The sequence below is a fragment of the Astatotilapia calliptera genome, chromosome 9 (assembly GCF_900246225.1).
Source record: "Astatotilapia calliptera chromosome 9, fAstCal1.2, whole genome shotgun sequence".
NCBI classification, from domain to species: Eukaryota; Metazoa; Chordata; class Actinopteri; order Cichliformes; family Cichlidae; genus Astatotilapia; species Astatotilapia calliptera.
This window is the reverse complement of record NC_039310.1, coordinates 20,022,101-20,042,704: the sequence shown is the minus strand read 5'-3', so window position 1 is coordinate 20,042,704 and position 20,604 is coordinate 20,022,101. Positions and strand designations below refer to the sequence as shown.

The 20,604-nt window shown below is 40.6% G+C and overlaps 1 protein-coding gene and 1 long non-coding RNA gene across 5 annotated transcripts; one reads left to right on the top strand and one right to left on the bottom strand.

Annotated features, from left to right (window-relative positions):
* The first annotated feature begins 10,634 nt into the window (after positions 1-10,634).
* On the top strand, positions 10,635-14,366 carry LOC113029438 (leucine-rich repeat-containing protein 14). 2 transcript variants are annotated; one of them, XM_026180293.1, is made up of 4 exons: positions 10,635-10,869; positions 11,081-11,338; positions 11,415-12,263; positions 12,575-14,366. In XM_026180293.1, the coding sequence occupies exons 2-4, from the start codon at positions 11,139-11,141 to the stop codon at positions 13,140-13,142; spliced, it is 1,617 nt and encodes a 538-aa protein (XP_026036078.1). In that variant the 5' UTR covers positions 10,635-10,869; positions 11,081-11,138; the 3' UTR covers positions 13,143-14,366. The 2 variants fall into 2 exon arrangements, with proteins under 2 accessions (XP_026036078.1, XP_026036077.1); XM_026180292.1 differs by having other exon boundaries at positions 10,635-11,338.
* LOC113029439 (uncharacterized) lies at positions 13,588-19,190 on the bottom strand. 3 transcript variants are annotated; one of them, XR_003273419.1, is made up of 10 exons: positions 18,825-19,190; positions 18,490-18,598; positions 18,295-18,376; positions 17,822-18,191; positions 17,025-17,257; positions 16,844-16,930; positions 16,600-16,732; positions 15,188-15,353; positions 14,834-15,006; positions 13,588-14,754 (listed from the first exon to the last, which is right to left on the bottom strand). It is a non-coding gene; the product is annotated as an uncharacterized LOC113029439 (long non-coding RNA). The 3 variants fall into 3 exon arrangements; XR_003273417.1 differs by having other exon boundaries at positions 13,588-14,601; positions 18,825-19,189; XR_003273418.1 differs by having other exon boundaries at positions 13,588-14,601; positions 18,539-18,598; positions 18,825-19,188.
* Positions 19,191-20,604: the final 1,414 nt, after the last annotated feature.

Genomic DNA, 20,604 nt, shown 5'->3' with positions numbered 1-20,604 from the left:
TAAAGTGGTCTAAAATTTTAATGTGCATAACGTGTGACAAAATTTTATGTGCATTGAGGCTGTTGTAGGACAAATTTGACCCAAATGTACTCAGATGGATTTCCCAGTGTGGAACTAAACAAGGAAAGTGGGGGATTTAGGACCTCTTGAAAATGTATAATATTCTAATGTATTTGTGATTTCTTTTCTTTTTAAATCAGGCAGCGGTGACAGAGTTGAACAGGGAACTTGACACTATCATGAAAAATGTCTGTATTCTCACCATGGACAGAAAAAAACCATCCAAGAAATTGCTACAATATTAGGAGTGGCAAAATCTACCATTTGGTACATACTGAGAAAGAAAGAAAGCACTGGTGATCTGGATCCCCACGCAATACAAAAGTGGTGGATGATCGCAGAATCTTTTCCATGGTGAAGAGAAAACCCTTCACAACAGCCAACCAAGTGAACAACACTGTCCAGGAGATAGGCTCATTGATATCCAAGTCTACCATAAAGAGAAGACTGCATGAAAGTAAATATAGAGGGTTCACTGCAAGGTGCAAGTCATTTATAAGCCTCAAGAATAGAAATGCTCAATTGTACTGAAAAAACATCTAAAAACCCAGCACAGTTCTAGAAAAAACTTTCTTTGGACGGATGAAACCAAGATCAACCTCTACCAGAGTGATGGCAAAAACAGCTCATGATCCAAACAAAGCATACCACATCATCTGTAAAACACAGCAGAGGCAGTGTGATAGCTTGGGCGTGCATGGCTGCCAGTCGTACTGGGACACTATTGTTAACTGATGATGTGACACAAGACAGAAGCAGCTGAATGAATTTTGAGGTGTTCAGAGACATACTGTTTGCTCAAGTCCAGCTAAATGCAGTCAATTTGATTGGGTAGTGTTTCATAATACAGATGGACAATGACCCAAAACATACAGTCAAAGCAACCCAGGAGTTTATTAAAGCAAAGAAGTGTAATATTCTTGAATGGCCAAGTCAGTCACCTGATCTTAGCCCAATTGAGCATTTCACCTGTTGAAGACTAAACTTCAGACAGAAAGGGCCACAAACAAACAGCAATAAAAGCTGCTGCAGTAAAGGCCTGGCAGAGCATTAAAAAGAAAACCCAGCATGTGGTGATGTCCATGAGTTCAAGACTTCAAGAATTAGAAATTAAAATTTTATTTTCAGTTATTTAATTTGTCCAATTACATTTGAGCTCCTGAAATAAGGGATTGTGTTTAAATTGCTTTAGTTCCCCCACATTTTTATGCAATGTTTTTGTTCAAACCACGGCATTAAACCTAAAAGTCTGCACTTCAACTGCATCACAGTTGTTTCATTTAAAATCCCTTGTGGTAATGCACAGAACCAAAATTAGAAAAAGTTGCCTCCAAATATTTATGGAATTAACTGCATATGGTAGGCATAACAAACAGGGACATATAACAGTCACGAGAGATGCACTTGCAAGTACAAGCACATGTGATATCTGGAAATCTAAAATTAGGAAAATTAAACTCAATTTATTCTGAAATAACAGAGAGCTAACTGAGATTAACATAGAGGTCAACCCAGACCATACTATAAAGGAATGAAATATGAATACTGTGTAAGGGCAAAACAGTTTACTGAACTAAAAATGGATTTGGCACAAGGAAATCTAAACAGCCTAGCCAAGATGAACAGACGGAGTCAAAAACATAGAAAATCTAGGAAATTGCTGCATCACTAAGTACATATTAGGCAATCTGGCAGAGCAGGGAGGGAAAACATGCTCCTCAAATACACAAGGGAGACAATTAGACACAGGTGCGATCCATTAGGGCGGAGGAAGCAATCACGCAGGAGGGCAGGGAAAAGGTGAACCGGAAACATGGAACAAGGGTGACTAACAAAATAACACATAAAATTTATGAAAGGAGATGCAAATGTTAGAAAAACATCATATAATTTATGAGCCAGAGTGGGATCTCACACAGAGGACAGAAAACAGCTCTAGCATAAATTCTACTTCTCCTACATAGCAGAGACCTCACCAAGTTCATTTGGTCCATGAGAGGTATGAAAAGATCAGTGTGAGATGTTACACCGAATTTGTCTTTGTTGGAAAATTACAGTTTACAGTTCAGGAACAAGGATCGCTCTTTGATCCTTTTTCACCTTGTATTGGGTGGACGGCCAACCATTTTAGCCTTGCTAAACCTAACTCCAGCCTCCAAAAGCAACCAGTGCTTCATAGGTAGTGTGAAACTTGACTGCCCTGTTAATCTACATTCATCTGTCAGTTGTCATTAGCTATTGTACATACTAAAATATATGCAGTTTTCAAATGAGATTCATCTTTATAAATTAACTTCATTAGGCTTGCCATTAATAATGATAATATCATTGATGGTCAGTGCAATAATAAAATAGCACCAATGGGAACCATTCTGGGGTTTTTTTTTGGGGGGGGGGGGGGTTGAGTTAGTTGCACTACTCAGAACTTATTTTGTTTTGCTCCTTCTCACTTGTGCCATAAAATATGTAACAAAGAGAGTTTAAAAGGACTCAGTAGCTATGCCCTCTGCAACCCCTACTCTTCTTGCATTTGCAGTCCAAAAGTCTTTGGATGTCTGGGCATTCATGGCTGATTGTCTATAGCTTATGAGGTGTGGATAAATGCATCCCTAAGGTCAGCTTAGAGGGGAGACACCACTTCTTGCCAAAGCTTGTTATGGTCTCTTGGCTGTCATTTGTAGCTGAGCTTAGTAAGTAATATCTTTGCAAACTCTAGTTTCAGTCTTCACTTTGCGCTGAGGCTTTTGAGCCAGGTCATAACATCCTAGGGTTACACTGTCATTAATGATTCCTATGCATGAAATCTACTTAGAGTATTTTAGATGTATAATAAATTTTTCACCCACTGAAATCTCAGGCGAAGTGTGGAAACACATTGCTCTTCATGCAGAACACAGTTTGGACAAAACACATCAAATTGTCTCTGCATCATTAGATGTGTTTTTGCTCCACTGGTTTGATGATTCAGTGGAGGATACACTGGAAAGTCTGACGTGGATAATGAGTTTAAAAGGTTCAGGACATTTGGCAGGAAGTTGTCTGTTGTGCATGAAGTTCACAGAACAAGTTCAAGGAGCTTTGTGCAGGTTCTGGTATACACTTCTTGTCCAGGACATTCTTACCGTAACTGACAGGAGGAAGCTGCTTTTAACTTGTCAGACTCAATATATCACTTTTGTTAAAGGCCCATTGCAAGGGCACTGTTCACCAATATAAAATTAACGGGCATATTTGACATGAGGTAGAAAGGTTGAAGGATTATCAATTTAGCATCATACCATTTAGGTATAATGCAAAACTCTCAGTTTTACACAATTTTAGTTTGGAATTTCAGTGTCGGGTAGAAGATTTGAGTTCATCAAGATTTAGTCAGCCTGTATCAAGAAGAACTGAAAACCACCATCTCTATGGAAAAATCAATTTCCACATTCTTTAAACTTTGAAATATTCTGAAGAAAAGAAATTAACTGCACTGCACAGTCTACATATACTCATGTCAGCTGTGGTGGTAAAAACACCCAACGCATGCCATTTGGATTGGGTTATTTAATCAGTATCAACTGAGATTACATTAAGTGTTAAGTGTCAACATGTTACTCAGTGTGTATATATATACCTACATAATACTCCTTAATCAAATTATCATTTCAACATAGGGATATTATCTGCGTGTAAAAAGACTTATGTAGATATTTTTATCAAAAACGGGTGTTCAAAGTGGGACAGACAGCAAAGCAGTAAACTAATGAGTTAATCCAACAATGCTCACACAGGGTCTTGAATCAGGTACAGGTCAAAGCAGCTACAGTAAAGTATGCTCTCCTTTCAGCTTATCCAGTTATCAGTGTTATCAGACATTTGTTGTTCTATGTTTCAAACTTTCTACCATTGGTGAGGCAATCAAATACTCTTTAGAGAAATTTCCCAAAACAATTGCTGTTAAATATGCTGTGGCAACAAAAGATCTCCTATTTTCGTTCTACCTCTAAGAGTAAATGAGTGACCTCTAAAATGTGTCACTTCTTTGTTGGAAGGGTTCAGTTTTGAATAGTTTAAATGGGTGCATGAAGCTTTGGAGAATTTGAAAAATGCTTTACTTTTGCTTTACACTAGATTTTTTTTTTTTTTTTTTGAGATAAAGACAGAGAATCTTTTTTTCATTTTCGTTCCTTCCAACAACCAGATTTTTTTTAAAGTGACATTTTCTGTACAGTGTGTAATTTGACAATTTCATAGCAGCAAGGAAATATAACATGACATCTATTGACTGTTTTCAGTTATTAATTATAGGAATATATAATATGCGAAAGCCTAACAACCAATTTATCCGTGAATAACTGAGAAGAAAAACTTGCTTTTCATTGCCATCAATAATTTGTCCCTTTTTTTTTTAATTGACTGCCTGTAAAGTGATGTACACAAGTAAATGCTGAAAACAAAAGGCAAATGGATGAGGATGTTGGCTGTAACAGCAAGAAGTAAATTCAAGGAATAATGGGCTTTTGCTGAAGAATGAAATATCTAAGCTACCTATGTACAGCTACAGTCAGTTTACATCCACTCAGTATGGGCATAAATGTCAATGTCAAATACCAGTTTGGGCTTTTAAAGATTTCTTTGAACTGTTCTTTTCCCAAGGTGGAATGATAGTACATGATACATCTATAATGACTTGAACTGGATATTGAATGAAGTTATTTTGGATTTTCTCCACACAAGGTCAAAATTATACTAAGGTTTAAAATGTCCCTTAGCAAGTTTTACTTCAACCAGAGACTTTTGGTATCCATCAACAAGCTTCTGGCATAACTCTGGCTGGATATTTGGCCACTCTTCTTGGAACAGTTGAGGTTTGAGTTCAGTAAGGCCAATCCAGAAGCTTAATGTTAGCCTGCTTTATCTACTCCAATACTATTTTCTTTAATATGTTTGGGATCATTGTCTTGTTGGAATGACCAATTGTGTCTGTAGCTGATTTGAGGTGAATTTGAAAAATTTGGAGGTTGCCATCCTTCATTATTTCATCCCCTTGTATGCACCAGTACCAGTGACACCAAAACAGCCCCAGAGCATGATGCTACCACTACCATGCATGACAGTTCGTATAATGTTCTTAGAGTTGAAACCCTCCCCTTTAATCCTTCAAACATACCTCTTGTAATTGAAATTGGTCAATTTTTCTCTTCCTTATTTGGCTTATACTTGTGGGCAGCTACAACTTCACTGAAGCTTGACTGTGTCGATTCTGGAGCAGTGGCTTCTGTCCTGGTTGGGACACTCTCAGTTAATGGTGATTTAAAACATGCTTCACTGTCAACAATGTAGATATTGCTCCAGCAGCTTCCAGTTCACGGCGGGCTTAAGCCTTGGTGGTTCCTGGGTCATTCCTGAACATCCTAATCAATTTCCTCTCACTTGAGGGTGACAGTTTGCATCTTCTTCCCTACCTTGGCAAAGTGGTGAGGCATCTGAATAACTTACTGACATACAGTTGTTTGAACTGGTGATCTTGCAATTTGCAGTTGTTTAGAAATGGCTTCAAGAAACCTTCTTAGATCTTCACTGAGTTCACTGAGAGCTTCACTTCATTAAACATGTATGCTGTACAATTATTCCATCCTGAGAAATAAAGATTCCAAAGAAACATTTAAAAGCCCCAAAATACCACGACGTTCATGTTCATGACAAGTGGATGTAAACGTCTGACCACGACTGTGTACATCTACAAATGCTTTATATTTATTTTTAAATTTCATTGTCCTGTGAGACTTAAGGTAGAGATCTTATCATCTTGTATTGTTAAATAATTATTCAATATGTCTAACGCATCTTCTGCTGGTAATATGGATAGGCAGTCAGGGCAGTTTAATTGTTTCAGAGCAGAAGCTGGTAGTATTAACAGAAATGCATAACTGTGTTTCTGACTGAGTGATGGGAGGAGTCAGGGAGATAAGTGTGGCTGTTTGAGGGTTTAAAAACTGCAGGAGGGGTTTTGTGTCAAATTAAATTACATGAGATTAACAACAAAGGCGGCAAGAATCAAAATGTCTTCAATCAGCACCAGAGAAATCCAGGAGGGAATTAAAATACTGAGAGGAGAAGCCACAGCAAGCAGAATATCCCTGACCGCAGAGCATACAGCTGCGTAGTTACTGATAAATCCAGGTTGCACATTGCTCGCATCATGTTGCATATAAGAGTTTTTTCAGGAGTTTTTTCCTACAGTCTTGTGTCATGATTTCTTTGGGGCACTATTAGATTAATAAGCAGAGCGGTGGGTTTTTTCTAATGCAAAAGAAGAACAAAGGAATGTGTTTGTTTCATTTTGGCTTCCCTGCTGGCAGTCTGTCGAGCATATTGTGTTTATTTCACCATTTTTAATACTTTCTGTTGACAGATCCGCCCTTTACGAAGGGAGAAAAACAATTTTAAAAAAAAACACACACACACATTGTGTAACATTTAACAGTCAGCACGTGTGAAAAAAGAGGGACTGGATGTATTGAGCACAACACATTTCAAATAAAGGGAAGAAAACCAAAGAATCGGTGGATATGTATGATGGTGTCAAAGCGAATGTGAGTAATGGTAGACATTTTTCACTGAAGACATTTTGACAAACTATGAATGATAATAGTAATTAAAGCTGGATACTGTGAGGACTTAATGGTTCTACTTCTCTGTTTTCTAATCCTCTATTACAGCTGTTGTTACTTTGACAGTGCCTTTGATCTAACGCTCATTTGTAAAATTGGCTTTTACTGTGGTGTGCCATTAAAACTATTGTCCGATACTTTTGAACACAATGACACTTTTTGCAATTGTGTTTAGTTCAAGTCATTAGCTGAAGACATTAGCTGAGGAGATGAGCAGTCTTGCATGGGAGGAGGCATCATCCAAATCACTCTTATTTCATCACGTTTTTTAAACTTGATGAAGGAGCTGTTTTATATCAAAGGGAGGAGGAGTAACAAGACGGGGAAAAAAGATCCTCGCTGTCATCTGAAAGGATTTAAGCTTTTTGTGTGTGTGTGTGTGTGTGTTTGTGTGATTTTCGAGCATATTAATAGCTGTGCATACTCGTGCCCTTTCTAAACAAAGCAGAGTGATTACTTTCACAAACAAAGCATCAATTACAGCAGAGAAATGCATTTAAAGCCCGAGTGAGCAGAGCAAAATCTGAGCTCTTTGCATGCACCATAAAATGACTAACACAACATTCATCTTCATCTTCATCCTAATCAGTACCGAACAGAAGCACTACTGAGGTTTACACTTTCACCTGAACCACCAGCAGCTTTAAAGTGAATTTAATTAACAGCAGAAACAGCTCTACAGATGTGGCATCAGCTCCACAGAGCAGTACAGTCACAGTGATGTAATAATGGTTGAGTGAGGAAAAGTCACGCAGTGATAACTAAGATAAAAAAAGAGCACATGTGAAAGACTAATTGAAAGCAGTTGATTGCTGTGTTAAACTCAAAAACGTGTCTTGTTTTATATTATATTTTTATGTATGAGGACTGTACAGATAAGGATGTTTATCTCCTGTTGAAATCAAGAGCGCTCCTCGTCCATGATCATTTAGCGCCATCTACTGGCTTATCCTCTCGTTTCAGCTCCATGAGCACAAATTAAATATGAGCTGTGTTTTTGGATTTAATATTTACAGCATTTCAAGGGGCTGTAGATACTTTGTACACATTTTGCGCAAAGTAAGAGTGGAAGTGAATGTTTTTTACTTGAATACCTGTAAGCTGTCTCCTTCATAGACAGCTGTACAGTATCACTTCTTAATCTGTGCCAAATTGATATTTATTTAATTGGTAAAATGCAAAGAGCTTAAATTATTTTCTTTCTCATCTGGCATTTCAGTTTTAGTCAGGGAAAGATGATGCAGATATGATGTGACTCTAGAATAGGACACTGGCAGGTGTTGCTTCGCAAAGATCTGTGATGCATGTTAAAACCTGTGATTATTCACACTATAGTGCACTGTATGTGATTTCCTGTATTGGATACAAAGCAGGCTGCTTCAAAGTAAGATGGGATTATACACTGAGAAAGAGGAGTACTTTGCGCAAATGTGCATTATGCATTTAAATCCACACAAAGAGAGTTTGATGAATTGAAGTTGATGATGTTTTTCTCTCCTTTTTGGATATTAGTAATGTGATTTTTTTGGTGGTCCCCTGTTCTCACTCTGAAGCCCCTGAATGTTGTTTATCGATCTTCCTTCGGGCATAATACAGATGACGATTTTACAGCCTGAAAGATCTGAGAGGTATTAGTTATTTTTTCTATAAGGTTGCCATTTAAAAACTTCCAATGTACACCATTTGTTTGCAAGTCTGGACCATAGCAAGCTTGAGCCAATGGTTTACTGAAAGTCCCTCAAAATGTCTACTGAAGAACTGCTTAAGCTTTTAAGCTCCAATACCCAGAACCCTTTACATTTAAAAATTTTTTTGTTAATCCTGGTCCATAAATCCATGCTCAAGATCCATTCAGCTTCTGTTTGTACTCGTTTTAACTAGTTGGTCTCTTATTGACTTATTCTACTGAATCTGTTGAGGTACAGTGTGGACTGTACTAGAAGTCACTGAAGCACAGACTCTGTGATGTATCACTATCAGCCTGAGCACCAGCACTGTATGGTGACTCATTCCAGGCCTCTTTCATCACTGGCCTGAAAACTATTTTTCGGTTTTGTTAGAGTTTGTATTGTTGATTGTCATTTATGCTTAGAAATATTTAACCATAGATGCTTAGAGGTGTATAATCAATTGTGTAGTGATAAGTTGTGTGATCTTTAACAGGCTACAGAGGCTTGGTGTGTATTCCATAAATAGAATGCACACCTACATCCTGGGAGCATGGGAAGAGGTTGCATCTTGTCTTAATTGTTTTATGGTAGGATTAACGTAGCTACGTCTGTTCTAGTCTAAGTGCTTTTCTGTTTAGATGAACTGCTGGACTTCCTCACCGGGGGGGGGGGGGGTCTAGTCTACCCTCTTCCTGACCAAGGATGTTTGACCCTTTGATCAGCAACACACACACACACACACACACACACACACACACGTACACAGGCAAGGTACTCTTTGTGTGTATGTAGACGTCATATGTTAACGAACCTATGCATATTCATGTAACCTCAATAAAAGGACAGTGGTACGGGAGGACGGACGAGAGCAACTAGGGTCAGACGAAGGAACGGCGTTTGTCCGGTTCTCTCCCGTGCACGAGTAACATGAAGAACTTTGCCTACTTGTGTCTTGCTTTGCAGTGTAATTGTATTGTCTTTAACGTTCCAGCGGATAGGTACAAGCTACAAACCTATCAGGTTTGTACACATTTTTGGACACCTCTGTTAGAAGGCCGAGTGCACTCAAAACAAGATAAATAACATCTACAAGTCTGAACAATAAATCAAAGAAAATTGATTTATGACTCTATTTGGTGAAAGACAGAATAATCTGGGAATCGTTATGTGCAAATGACAGAAAAAACAAGAAAAGAATAAGTTCGATATTCCAGTATTATTCTGTATTATACTACTTTGTACATCATCCTCCTTTAATTCTAGAATGAAATATTATACTTTACCATTAATTTTTTTCATCAGTCTAATGGATTCCGATTGCCAGAAATTATCAGAAAATACATAAAACATCCACCATACCATGGCGCATTTCTGTTATATTAGTGTTTTCCTGTTGACTCTATGGTATATCTCGTAGAACTGATGCTCAGAATTACTGGTGAAAAGGACCGTTCCAAACATCCATCAGGTTTTTTCCTCTTAGGCGGGAATCTATCCTGGCTGTCATGGGATGAGAGGCATGGTACATCCTGGACTGAGACAACAACCATTCACACTCACATCTACAGTGCATTATTCTGCTTTTAAATTGAGTTTACGATGGTTCTGACTAGGATGCATGTTGGGGTGAGGTGTTCTGGGTATGTCCTACCAGGATGAAGCCCTGGGGTAGGCCCAGGGCACTGGTGGGATTATGTCTCTTGGCTGGCCTGGGAAGTGTTCTCTTGGATAAGCTAGAGAAGGTGGCTCGGAGGATGGAGGTCTGGGTTTCTAAGTGGAAGAGGATGGATGGATAATTAGACTTAAATTTAGCAATAAATAAATACTTGTGGTATATAAACCTAAATTGCCATATTGTCATCCAAACTTTAAAGGAAAAGGGTCATGAAACTGGCCTTGTAGAAGAAAACAACCTGTTAAACGCTGGATGGCATTTATGTGCATCAAACACAATCATGTTATGTAACAAATCTGAACTATGTTATGTGTTGTATTGTTCCTATGTCTTTGGGTTTGTTGTTGTTGTTTTTTAAATTCACATACACGTGTACCTGCGACTTTTATGACTGTTTTGTGCATTTCTTCCCTGTTACTACTTAGTTCATGACTTTAAGATCAGGGACCTTTTAAAAAATAATAGGTATTTTTTTTAGATTTTTGCCCAAGAAAATTAGAACTTTAATCGAGTTGTAACCTTTTTTGTTTTTAAATGAATTTTAACCTCCTCGCCTGTTCTCTTATTTTTATTCAATATTATTTGCAGTTTGCCACTGTAATAAGTCTGCTGATAAAGGTCTGTCTACAGTCATCACTTAAAACTCTACAGCACTGACGTTTCTCCTGTGCGTGCCACGTCACAAGCCTGCGTCAGGCTCAACTGTAATTGTAAACAGTTAGCAGCAGTTTTAGCTAACCTTACATCCCAGCGTTCAGTTTGTCAGCTGCGGGGAGCTTTCAGTCGTCCCGGCAAGTTTTTACTATCAGTAAGGGTAACGGTAGCTGTCAAGTGATGTTGTAAAATCTTTTTTTGAGGCTTTATTAGACGGCGTCAAGTTCCTGTCATAAAGCTAATCCTAGCGTTGGAGCTAAATAAGCTAGTTGACTCTAAGATGCAAGTCTGCTTCGCACCAGTTATCTCTTACTTCTTTGAAGCCTAAAGGTGCTTTGTGCTGAAATGGTGCTTTCCTTGTTGAGCCTTTGTGCCAAGGAGGTGGTTCGTGACCACAGCTCGTCGCATTCCTGGCTGAGGTGGATGCCCAAAGATCTGTACAGAGCACTGCTGGAGGCCGCCTTCTCCACCTGCAGACCGCTGGCTGTGGGAGAGCTGGTGCAGCGGTGGCCTGAGCTCACACTGCGGGTCGGAGGTCGGAGGAAACCGGGACAAACTGCGCCAAATCGACTCTGTATTCAGTCTATGTTGCTTGGTGTGGTTAGAGGACTGACAGACCACAGGTGAGTAGTAGTAGTTTGAATCACGATGTCTAATATCAGCATTGTTTCTGGGAGTAACATATCAACTGTCATCTAGGTGTGCACTGGAAGTCTTGGACCTCTGTGGAGTGCAAGGAGATGAAGGAGGAATGGGGGACCCGATGGGAGGCTGGTCTCTGACAGTAGCTCTTTGCACCATGGTCCTTAAGGCCAGAGTTAGGACAAGAAGGCCACAAAGGACACGAAGGGAACAGAAGAAAGAAAGAGACCAGGAGAGAAAACGGATCTCAGCTCTGGAAAGGGAGAGGGATTTAAAAAGAGAGAGGGGACAGAAGAAAAGAGATGGGGAACTAAACAGTAATGAGTCAACCAATGTTGGTGAGAGGACTGAATCTTCAGGGTCTGTGAGTGAAGAAGACCTAAGTAAAGGAGTCAGGAGGAGGATGGAGATTGAGAGGAAAAGAGAGAGGACAGTATTAGGGAGCAGTGAGAGGGACTCTGAAGAAAAAGAGATGGATCGTGATGTGGTGGTGCATGTGAGAGCTGATCTTTTTGTTAATGGCCGCTCTTGGGAGCGTGTTCACTCAGCTCTGAGCACATCTGGACCTCTAAAGCTTCAGTGCAGATACCTGCGTGTGGAAGAGATTTCAGTGCCAAGTATCAGTATTCTGCTAGATCTGCTCCCCCGCAGAGGACTTCTGGGCGTCGACATACGCTACAGCAGCCTTGGGGTGGCTGGCTTGGCTGAACTGCTGCCTCTGCTCTCCACATTTCCTGCACTAAAATCCCTTCGCCTGCACTACTGTAACCTGGATTTTCGCAGAGTCCATCCCAGCCAGTCAGAGGCACTGGGGGAGCTGTCGCAGGGTCTGGCACGCCTGCAGGAACTGCGACACCTCAGCCTCACTGCACTGCGCCTGCCTGGTCAGCTCCGTGTGTTGCTCAGGTATGGCCTGTTTACCTCATTACATTATTTTGCATTTAACCCACTGACAAACACAAAGTCAGGGATTTTTCAAAATGCCATTGGCTCTTTTCTAAATTTCGTTACAGTTTAAAAACTAAACTTATAACAGATTAACTAAGTTGACCAGTTCAAGATCAGCATTTTGCCTATGTAATAAGTCACTATTTCAAAGAAAATGAGCAGACATCTTTAAAATAATGCTGTTAAAGCTAGAACACAAACAATGAAACCTAAAGTGTTTGATGAGGTGACATTATTTAAATGTTGTCTTCTATTGTCTGTTGATACAGCTCTCTGCCTCAGCCTCTGGAGATCTTGGAGCTCCCCTATTTGTCCCTGAGTCCAGCTGACTTTGCCTATCTGTCCTGCAGTCATCACACTTCCACGCTACAGCAGCTGGATCTAAGCGAAAACCGTCTGGATGAAAACACTCTGCCTTCCATTCGCCGCCTCCTCTCCCAGGCTTCGGGCAGCCTGCAGCACCTGTCTTTAAGCGGTTGTGGTCTGACTGATGGCCTGCTGGGGCTCTTGTTGCCCTCACTAGGAGGTTGCCGGGCCCTCAAGAGCTTGGCTCTGGCATTGAACCCGCTCTCCATGGCTGGTCTCATGGACTTGGTGAAGATGGCTGTAAGAATGCCCTCCCTACGACAGCTACTGTACCCCAACCCCCTGGAGGACTACCAGCCAGGCCTTCCCGACCTGCCCTCCAGTGCTCAGCTCTTAGACTGGCCTCTAGATGAAACCTCAGACATCAACCTGACCAGCAACAAGCTCAACAGGGTTCTGATCGACAATGGACGCTCTGACATCTTTCTGACCTGTGACTTGCTGAATTATGATAAAGACATGGTGGCATAAAGCAGAGATGCTTCTTAAGCTCATTCATCGACAAACGATAGCAATGTACTGAAGCCTTACAATCAAACTGTCACCTGAGAAATGGTTGGGTATTCTTTTTTAAAAAAAAATTTAAATAGCCTTTTCCTTGTCACTTAGTCTTATGGTAAATGTAATGCATCTAAGCTTTTACAGTCCAAAACAGGCAAATGAAGGTAGCAAGACATTACTCAGTAAAATACAGATATCCACCAAGGCCCAGTAATCTTTGTTAAGTGTCTGGGTTTGAGAGAAGGGATCGCATTGTTGCCACTCAGCCACTTTCTCTAAACAGATATGGACATAAAAATGCTGACTCTGTGGCAAGGGTCAAAATTTTTAGTAGCTTTCTGATCAGTGGCATTTGACGAGTCTTTGATTCAGTGCAGGTAAAGAGTCCATGTAGACAGCAGAAGAGGGACTGTATTTTTGAAATCCATTTGTTGTCAAACAAACGGCACACTTTTTGTTAATTAAAAAAAAACCAACATTTAGCTACAATCATAAACGATGACCAGCAGACTGAAATGGAAGTCTTTCCTCACATATCTTCTGGTTACATCAGAAAATTGGATGTTGCTGCTCAAGTCAGCAGGTTAGCTGATGGTTTTCCAGATTTCTCAGCCACCAGATCAACAAGTGCAGGTCTTCAGATGAATTTCGCTCCTCTTGACTTTTGGTTGTTCTAAATAAATGTACAGGATGAGGTGATAATCTCTGCTGAAAAGTGACAGACACTAATCTGTCATTCAGTCAGAACATGCTGCACTAATTTAATTGATTTGCTTGTTGACTTTATAAGTGTTAGTACAGCATAAGTCAGTGCAGGATTCGTACTGGTGATCACTGGCGTTTTAATAATCAGGTTACAGCTGGGATGCAGCAAAATACTTTTGTATACAATTCATTCACATAGTGTCTGATCAGCAGATGTATGTGCAACCAAAACTACAGGATAGTTACTGCTTACTATCCTGTTATATCATCATGTTTGTACCTTTTGTAGTCACTAAGTCATGCTGTCTTGCGTCTCTGCTGTTCGAAGCCGCATTACTGTGTTCCTTGAATGTTTGTTTAAAAATATTTATAATCAAATCTTTTCAGTCACCAGCATTAAGAAATAAGTGCGCCAAATCAGCTTTATGTGCATCACAGATGCACTTATACATTGAAAGTCACAGAATAAATCACTTATGAAGTCAAGGATATTATTCGGCTGTTGGAAATTGATTTACAACAAAGGTGGGTTACTGAGCCTAATGGGGTTGTTACAGTCTGTTACAGATTGAAAGGCATCATCTGTAGTACTCTACCCAAGACTGCTCTTGAATAAAATAGGACTGAGTCAAGACCTTCCACCAGTCTTCTTCTAACGGCAAAGTGATGAAATTGGGGAACTGCATGAGGAAGGGACGGTGTCGCACGGGAGGCAGAATTCAACCTGAATGACGATCAACATTAGACGGTTATTTTCTGAATGTAAATCACCCCATTTAATGAGAATTTTTTGTTACAGTTCAGTAACAACTCCGCTGGCATTCTCTGTATTCTGAACATGCTGAATGTTTCTAGGCGAAGAATTGGTTGAAATCTACTAAAATAAAATATCAGAAATGAAATGTTTTAGCTTACAGTGAAGAAGTGAAACTAATATGTGCACTAATTTCACATACCTGTGATAAATAGGCAAAAGCACTGTGTTTTTGTGACCAGGAGGTGTGGCATTTCTGGGTTTGTTGTGCTCGTCCTTTTGCACACAGCAGAAATAATTGATCACTTCAACCACACTGCATGCCGGGGGTGTCCACTTGGTGTTACTGCTCAGGTAGAGATACCTGCTATGCTCCTGGTGGTTTGGAAATGAAAGTGGGAATGTAGTTAACCGCTTACACTAGCAGTCAAAAACATTAAAGCAATTGAGGTCACAGTAAATGACCTCAGAACTGATCTGATCTTTTGTCACACTGAAATACTGAAAATATGTCAGCTCTAACCAAAGACAGAAACATTTCAAATCAATAAATTACTTTGTATGTTGAGAACCACAAGTCCAGCCATCATTCTGCTTTACTGTGGAGACTCTTCCAGGTGTCACACTGTTCCTCCAGCTCCGAGTCCCAAGTGTCCACCTTGGGCCACAGCCACTGCTAGACCTCCACGTTCAGTTCTGTCAGCACGCGCATTACTGTCTTCCTATGTTAAAATCAGAAAAAAAAGATTTTAGCTATACAAACAAAAACTACTTGTTTTAGCAGTGAAAACTCACCCAACCCCTAGTTCTTTATAGGCTAGAAGAGTTAAAAGAATTTATCAGCTCACAGCCTGCAGGTTTCAGATGCATCAACAGATTTAAGATCTCAGTAAGCACAGCTCCACAGCTGACTCAAACACACATAAAATTAATCACAACCTAATAATCCTCTACTTGTAAACTGCAAAGTCTGGTTCTTGCTGTGCCATATGAGGCTTCACAAATGTGTGCACGCAGTCAGTGAGGCCTTGGTATAGCTCGTCTGTTCTGTAAGAGTCCCGGCTGTGCAGGGCCTTTGTTGATGCGAGGATCAATATCTTGAATGAGATGCTGCAGATTTGCAGATATTTGAGCAGATCTAAGGAGTTCTCTGGAAACAGCGTGTTTGGGATTCTCTCAGACACACACATGCACACCTCAGTATAAAAATGTTATTACTGTGCATGGCAGTCCATTTTTGTTGCACTACCTTTTTGTCAGGGTACAAATCACAAAACTATTCCATCTCTACGAACTCTTTAAGGAACGTTGGCAGTTCAGGTGAGGTTTCCCGTGGTGGAGGTGGTTATGGGGTCCTGAATTGACCACGAAATGGAGTCGATCTAGGTTTGGGTTGCTCCACTAGAGCAACTATCTTGGTCTAGTGGAAAGCTTGAAGTTTGCTGACTGTAAATGTAAGCTTTTGCATTTGCTTTACAGTACTAGATAAGTGAGGAAAGAACCTTAATATTCAGTAGCAGGCCATATATTAGTTTCATGTAGCGCTGAAATGCTTCCTTCCTGGTTTGCGCTGTACTTGGAAGTTTCCCTTTTTTGCTCTTTACTGCATCTTGCAGAAGTGCTTCCAGGCTGTTATTTAAAGTCACCAATATGTACTAAAACAAAGGTGAAAAGGAAACAGCTGAGATATCTGAAATAAAATGCAACTGTTAGACATTCAAGTCCTATCATTTACACACACCTCTTGCTGCATGTCTCCCCTCAGTTCATCACTGATGGCTTCCTCGTCTTTATCTCTGCTAGAAGTCCTGTTTCCACCAACAATGCTCACAGATAATAAGGCCACTGTTTTGCATTATCTTTAATATGAAATATCTGAGTCTTACTATTGGTTAGCTATGAAAAAGTCCAAATTACACTCCATTATAGCCACAGCCACACAGCCAGCTCTCCAGGTGAATGTCTTACTGTTTGCTGGTAGTTGGGTGGCAGGAACTTTGTACAGCTCATCACGTACAGGCCCTCTCTGATGCCCAGGAACACATCTCCTCCAAACACGCTGTACGCCAAGCGTTCAGGCACCGCATTCAGCTGGAGCGTCCTGGAGGAGCAACACCCACAAAGAGGTTGAAGAACATAGACGTACCTGTCTGAAATACACACAAAGGCTCGGACTGAAAGGCTGCTCCTCACATCTGTAATAATCACCAACCTGAGGAGGCGATTCTCTTCATCCCACATTTGCCTCTTCTTATCCAGACTGCTGGAAACAAACACCTTCAGATGGGGAAGCACAGTCCTGCAAGACACAAGCAAACATGCACATAGAGACATACAGAAACAACAACAACAACAACATAACTCTGCATGTAACTTGCAATAAAAACTGTGACCTGTTAAGTGGTCTGAATCTCCTTCTTCAGGCTTAAAATCTGTTTGGCTTTGAGTCAACAGACTGACATGCTTTAAGCCGTAGGAGCTGTCATTGGGCTCTTGAAAGGTTGCAGCCAGTTGGGACTTCAGTGCTGCCAGGTGGGCTAGAGGCTGGCTGTAGTGCTTAGTTGTCGAGTGAGACACTTCTGGATGTAGGGATTAACCCTCCAGACCACCAATGTCAAGTCCTCACCTTGGCGATTGGGATACAGTCATCAGGTAATGAGTGATAATTATTCAAAAAGGCATTGCATTTGTAAATACTTGTGAGGGGAGGTAGCTGCTTGTTGTCGACATCCACCTGCACGGTGGTGACTCTCTGACCATTGTATGCTGGCATCCGGCATAACACCTTTCCATTATTCATTATTCACACAGCCTCCCCTTTTACCAAGAAAGATCAAAAACCTGTCTCAGACACAGAAATATATTCGATTTCTGGCAATCCCGGAGTTTTCTATAGCACCATCGAGTATTTTCTTTGTACTGACAATGCTCACTTGTTCTTTGGGTTATTGAGTGCTGCCTCGTCTCTGAGACTGCAACCCCTCGTCTCCTGTAACCTCCACTGCTCTAAAGCTCTCTCTTTAGAATAGAATAGAATTCAACTTTATTGTCATTGCACATGCACGGGTACAGGGCAACGAAATGCAGTTTGCATCCATCCAGAAGTGCTTTAGTGATATAGATATATTACACATATTTGTCTACCACATAGCTGTATATTGCCAAGCTGGGCCAGGGATTGTCAGAGTACCTGCATCATCATTTTCTATCAAGCTTTCAATGTCCTTCGAGGGTCCCTGGCCTTTCCATTCCTCCATCAAGTGATTTGATTACTTAGTGTGTTGGCTTGAAGCACCGTGACTGCCTCAGTCAAGGCCAACAGAATCTCTTCGTGCAGGCAGTAGTCATCACACAAAATCCTGTTCCTTGCCTTGAAAGAGGTCAACACTGCTCCAGTTTCTGCAGCCACCAGAGTGATATTTCTGTCCCCCCTTGATGCAGAAGGACTTGCATAGGGTAAGGAGCAGCAACTGACGGGACTTTAATTTGTCTCAATGGGGAGCCTTCATCACCTCTGAGTGGATGGTGTACAGTCTTCTGATGGTCCAGAAGTGCAGCCCCTGCTTTGAAAAAGAGATGAAGGTGTCTTCTTTTCTAGTACTTGCTATTCACAATAGAGGGCTTTTCTGATCTGATCTATATGGATGCAGTCAGTTTCATTACACTTATCCAGATCCCAGCGGCAGATGGTACCATCCACTGAGGAAGACATTAGCATCCTTAATCCAGAGCGGTAAAACAAGGACTTTACCACATGTAAAGACAAAAACAACAGACAAGAAATGTAAGAAAATTAAGGTGATAACCAATCAGAGACAGGCAGAAGTAGATATATGGAGCAGTTCAGTCATAATATACCTTTATGGCCTAAAAGGGTCCTATGTGGCCACCAGTTTAAAATCCATACCTTGATGGACAGGTCACGGAGAGCAATCATCAAACAGTCCAGCTGAATGCAGTGACATCACTGTAAAACATAATTTGTCAATATTTATGTTCAAAAATTCAATTCCGTTCATTTTAGTTGAATTTATATAGCACCAAATCACAACAACAGTTGCATCATGGGGATTTATATTGTAGGGTAAAGATCCTACAATGAAACAGAGAAAACCCCAACAATCAGATGACCCCTTTTGAAGCAAGCACTTTGGTTACGGTGGGAAGGAGAAACTGTTTTACTAGGCACAAACCTCTAGCAGAACCAGCCTCAGGAAGGGGCAGTCATCTGTCGCATCAGGTGGGGAGTGGACTGTAAAAGACCACGGCAGACCCGGGTGCAAATTCATGCTTTGCAGCATACTTTATTGACTCACACGGTTGCTGTTCACAATGTTCATAATGCTCACAGAGCTGCAGCTCTCCCGCTGCCCGCTCAACATTATCACAACAACAACGCCAACCACAGGACCCAGTACAATATTTAATTCGGCGGGGCATGATTGCGGATGCCGTGCAGGTGGGTCCGCCTCTTCTGCACGTCACCGCAGGCCACGCCCCGCCACATGGACAAATTCATCATGAAAGTTTGAAAGATATCAGTCTCCTACCTCTTACTCTCCTTGGGCTATTTTATTAAGCACACCTCAGCAATCTACTGCAAAATAACACAGGTGTTCACGAAATTTCATCTTTGCTCACATCAAAATGTTCAGTTTTGTTGTTGTTGGATTTTTTCCCTTCTAACATTGTAGGATCTTTAACTCACAGTGTAAAGCATCTTGTTATGAGTTAGAACTATATACATAAAAATGACTTAATTTGAGTTACTGTTGCAAGGGACTACATTATGTTGACAGGTGTTTAAAGGTTTGTTGTCTCTATTTACTTACATCAGAGTGCCAGACCTTTGGGACAGCAGCCTCAGGTTGGGAAAGAGCACAGTACTTGTGTTTGTTGCTCTTGGGCACTCCATCACGATCTTCTTCTACACAAGACTGTTTTCCACTCATACAACTTTAGAACAGGCCAGCAGTTTGGAGACAAAGTCAGAAAGGCAAGGGTGAGATGGTTTGGACATCTGCAGACTAGGGATAGCAGACATACTGGGCAAAGAATCTTGAATATGGAGGGGATTGTAGAAAAGAGGAAGACTGCAGAGAAGATTTGTGGATGTAGTGAAGGAGGACATGCAGAGGGGCTGGTGTGACAGACGGGGAGGCTGAGGGTAGGGTGAGAAAGAGGCAGATGATGCACTATAGCGACCCCTAAAGCATGCAGTCCGAAAAAATGTCAAAACATACGCTGCTTTCACTTGTAGAGCCAGACTAATACTGCTTATACAGATATTTACTAATTAAAAAGTCTGGTATTTGCAGAGCATAGCTGCCAATATTGTTAAAATCCTAACGTATAATTAAATAAGTAGCGTAGAAAGTGTGGTGCTCTGTGGTGTGTTTTTTTTAGAGGTCCTGTGCAGTATCTTAGCTGTTCCTAGACTGCACACTTCGAGAAAAAGACCTCTGATGTTGTGCCTGGAATTTGTGGGAGTCACTTTTCCAGTTTGGGGGTTACAGCCACTAATGTTTCTATTACCACTGCAACCACGCTGAACTTTACCTTAGAAATCGGATCCAACTGACCTTCAGTCTATGATGCCACTATATCATGCTGATTAACCGGAAGCTGTTCGTCCCAGACAACCTTAACCCTGTTGTTCTCAAACACTGTGTGGTGTCTCCCATCAGGACTTGGTGACTTCTAATTTTATTGATCGCAGCAGCAGTTTTTAGACTTAGCTATGATCATTTTTACTACTTTTAAGTTGATATTTTAGAAATAATATTTTCAACAGAAAATTTACAACCAAATCAAAATATTGTGATTTTTTTTTTTACATTTCCTCTGGGACCCTTTCAAAAGCAAAAGAAACTTTTATTATTAATTCTTCTAAATTTTGCTTCTTAGCCAATTTTAATTTTTTTAAGATAAAATACAATCAAACTGAAATTATTTGTTGGTTTTGTTTGTGTT

Coding starts and splice junctions, on each gene's coding strand:
- LOC113029438 (XM_026180292.1), top strand. CDS start 11,061: ATGGTGCTTTCCTTGTTGAGCCTTTGTGCCAAGGAGGTGGTTCGTGAC. Junction 11,339..11,414: donor AGAGGACTGACAGACCACAG/GTGAGTAGTAGT, acceptor ACTGTCATCTAG/GTGTGCACTGGAAGTCTTGG. Junction 12,264..12,574: donor CAGCTCCGTGTGTTGCTCAG/GTATGGCCTGTT, acceptor CTGTTGATACAG/CTCTCTGCCTCAGCCTCTGG.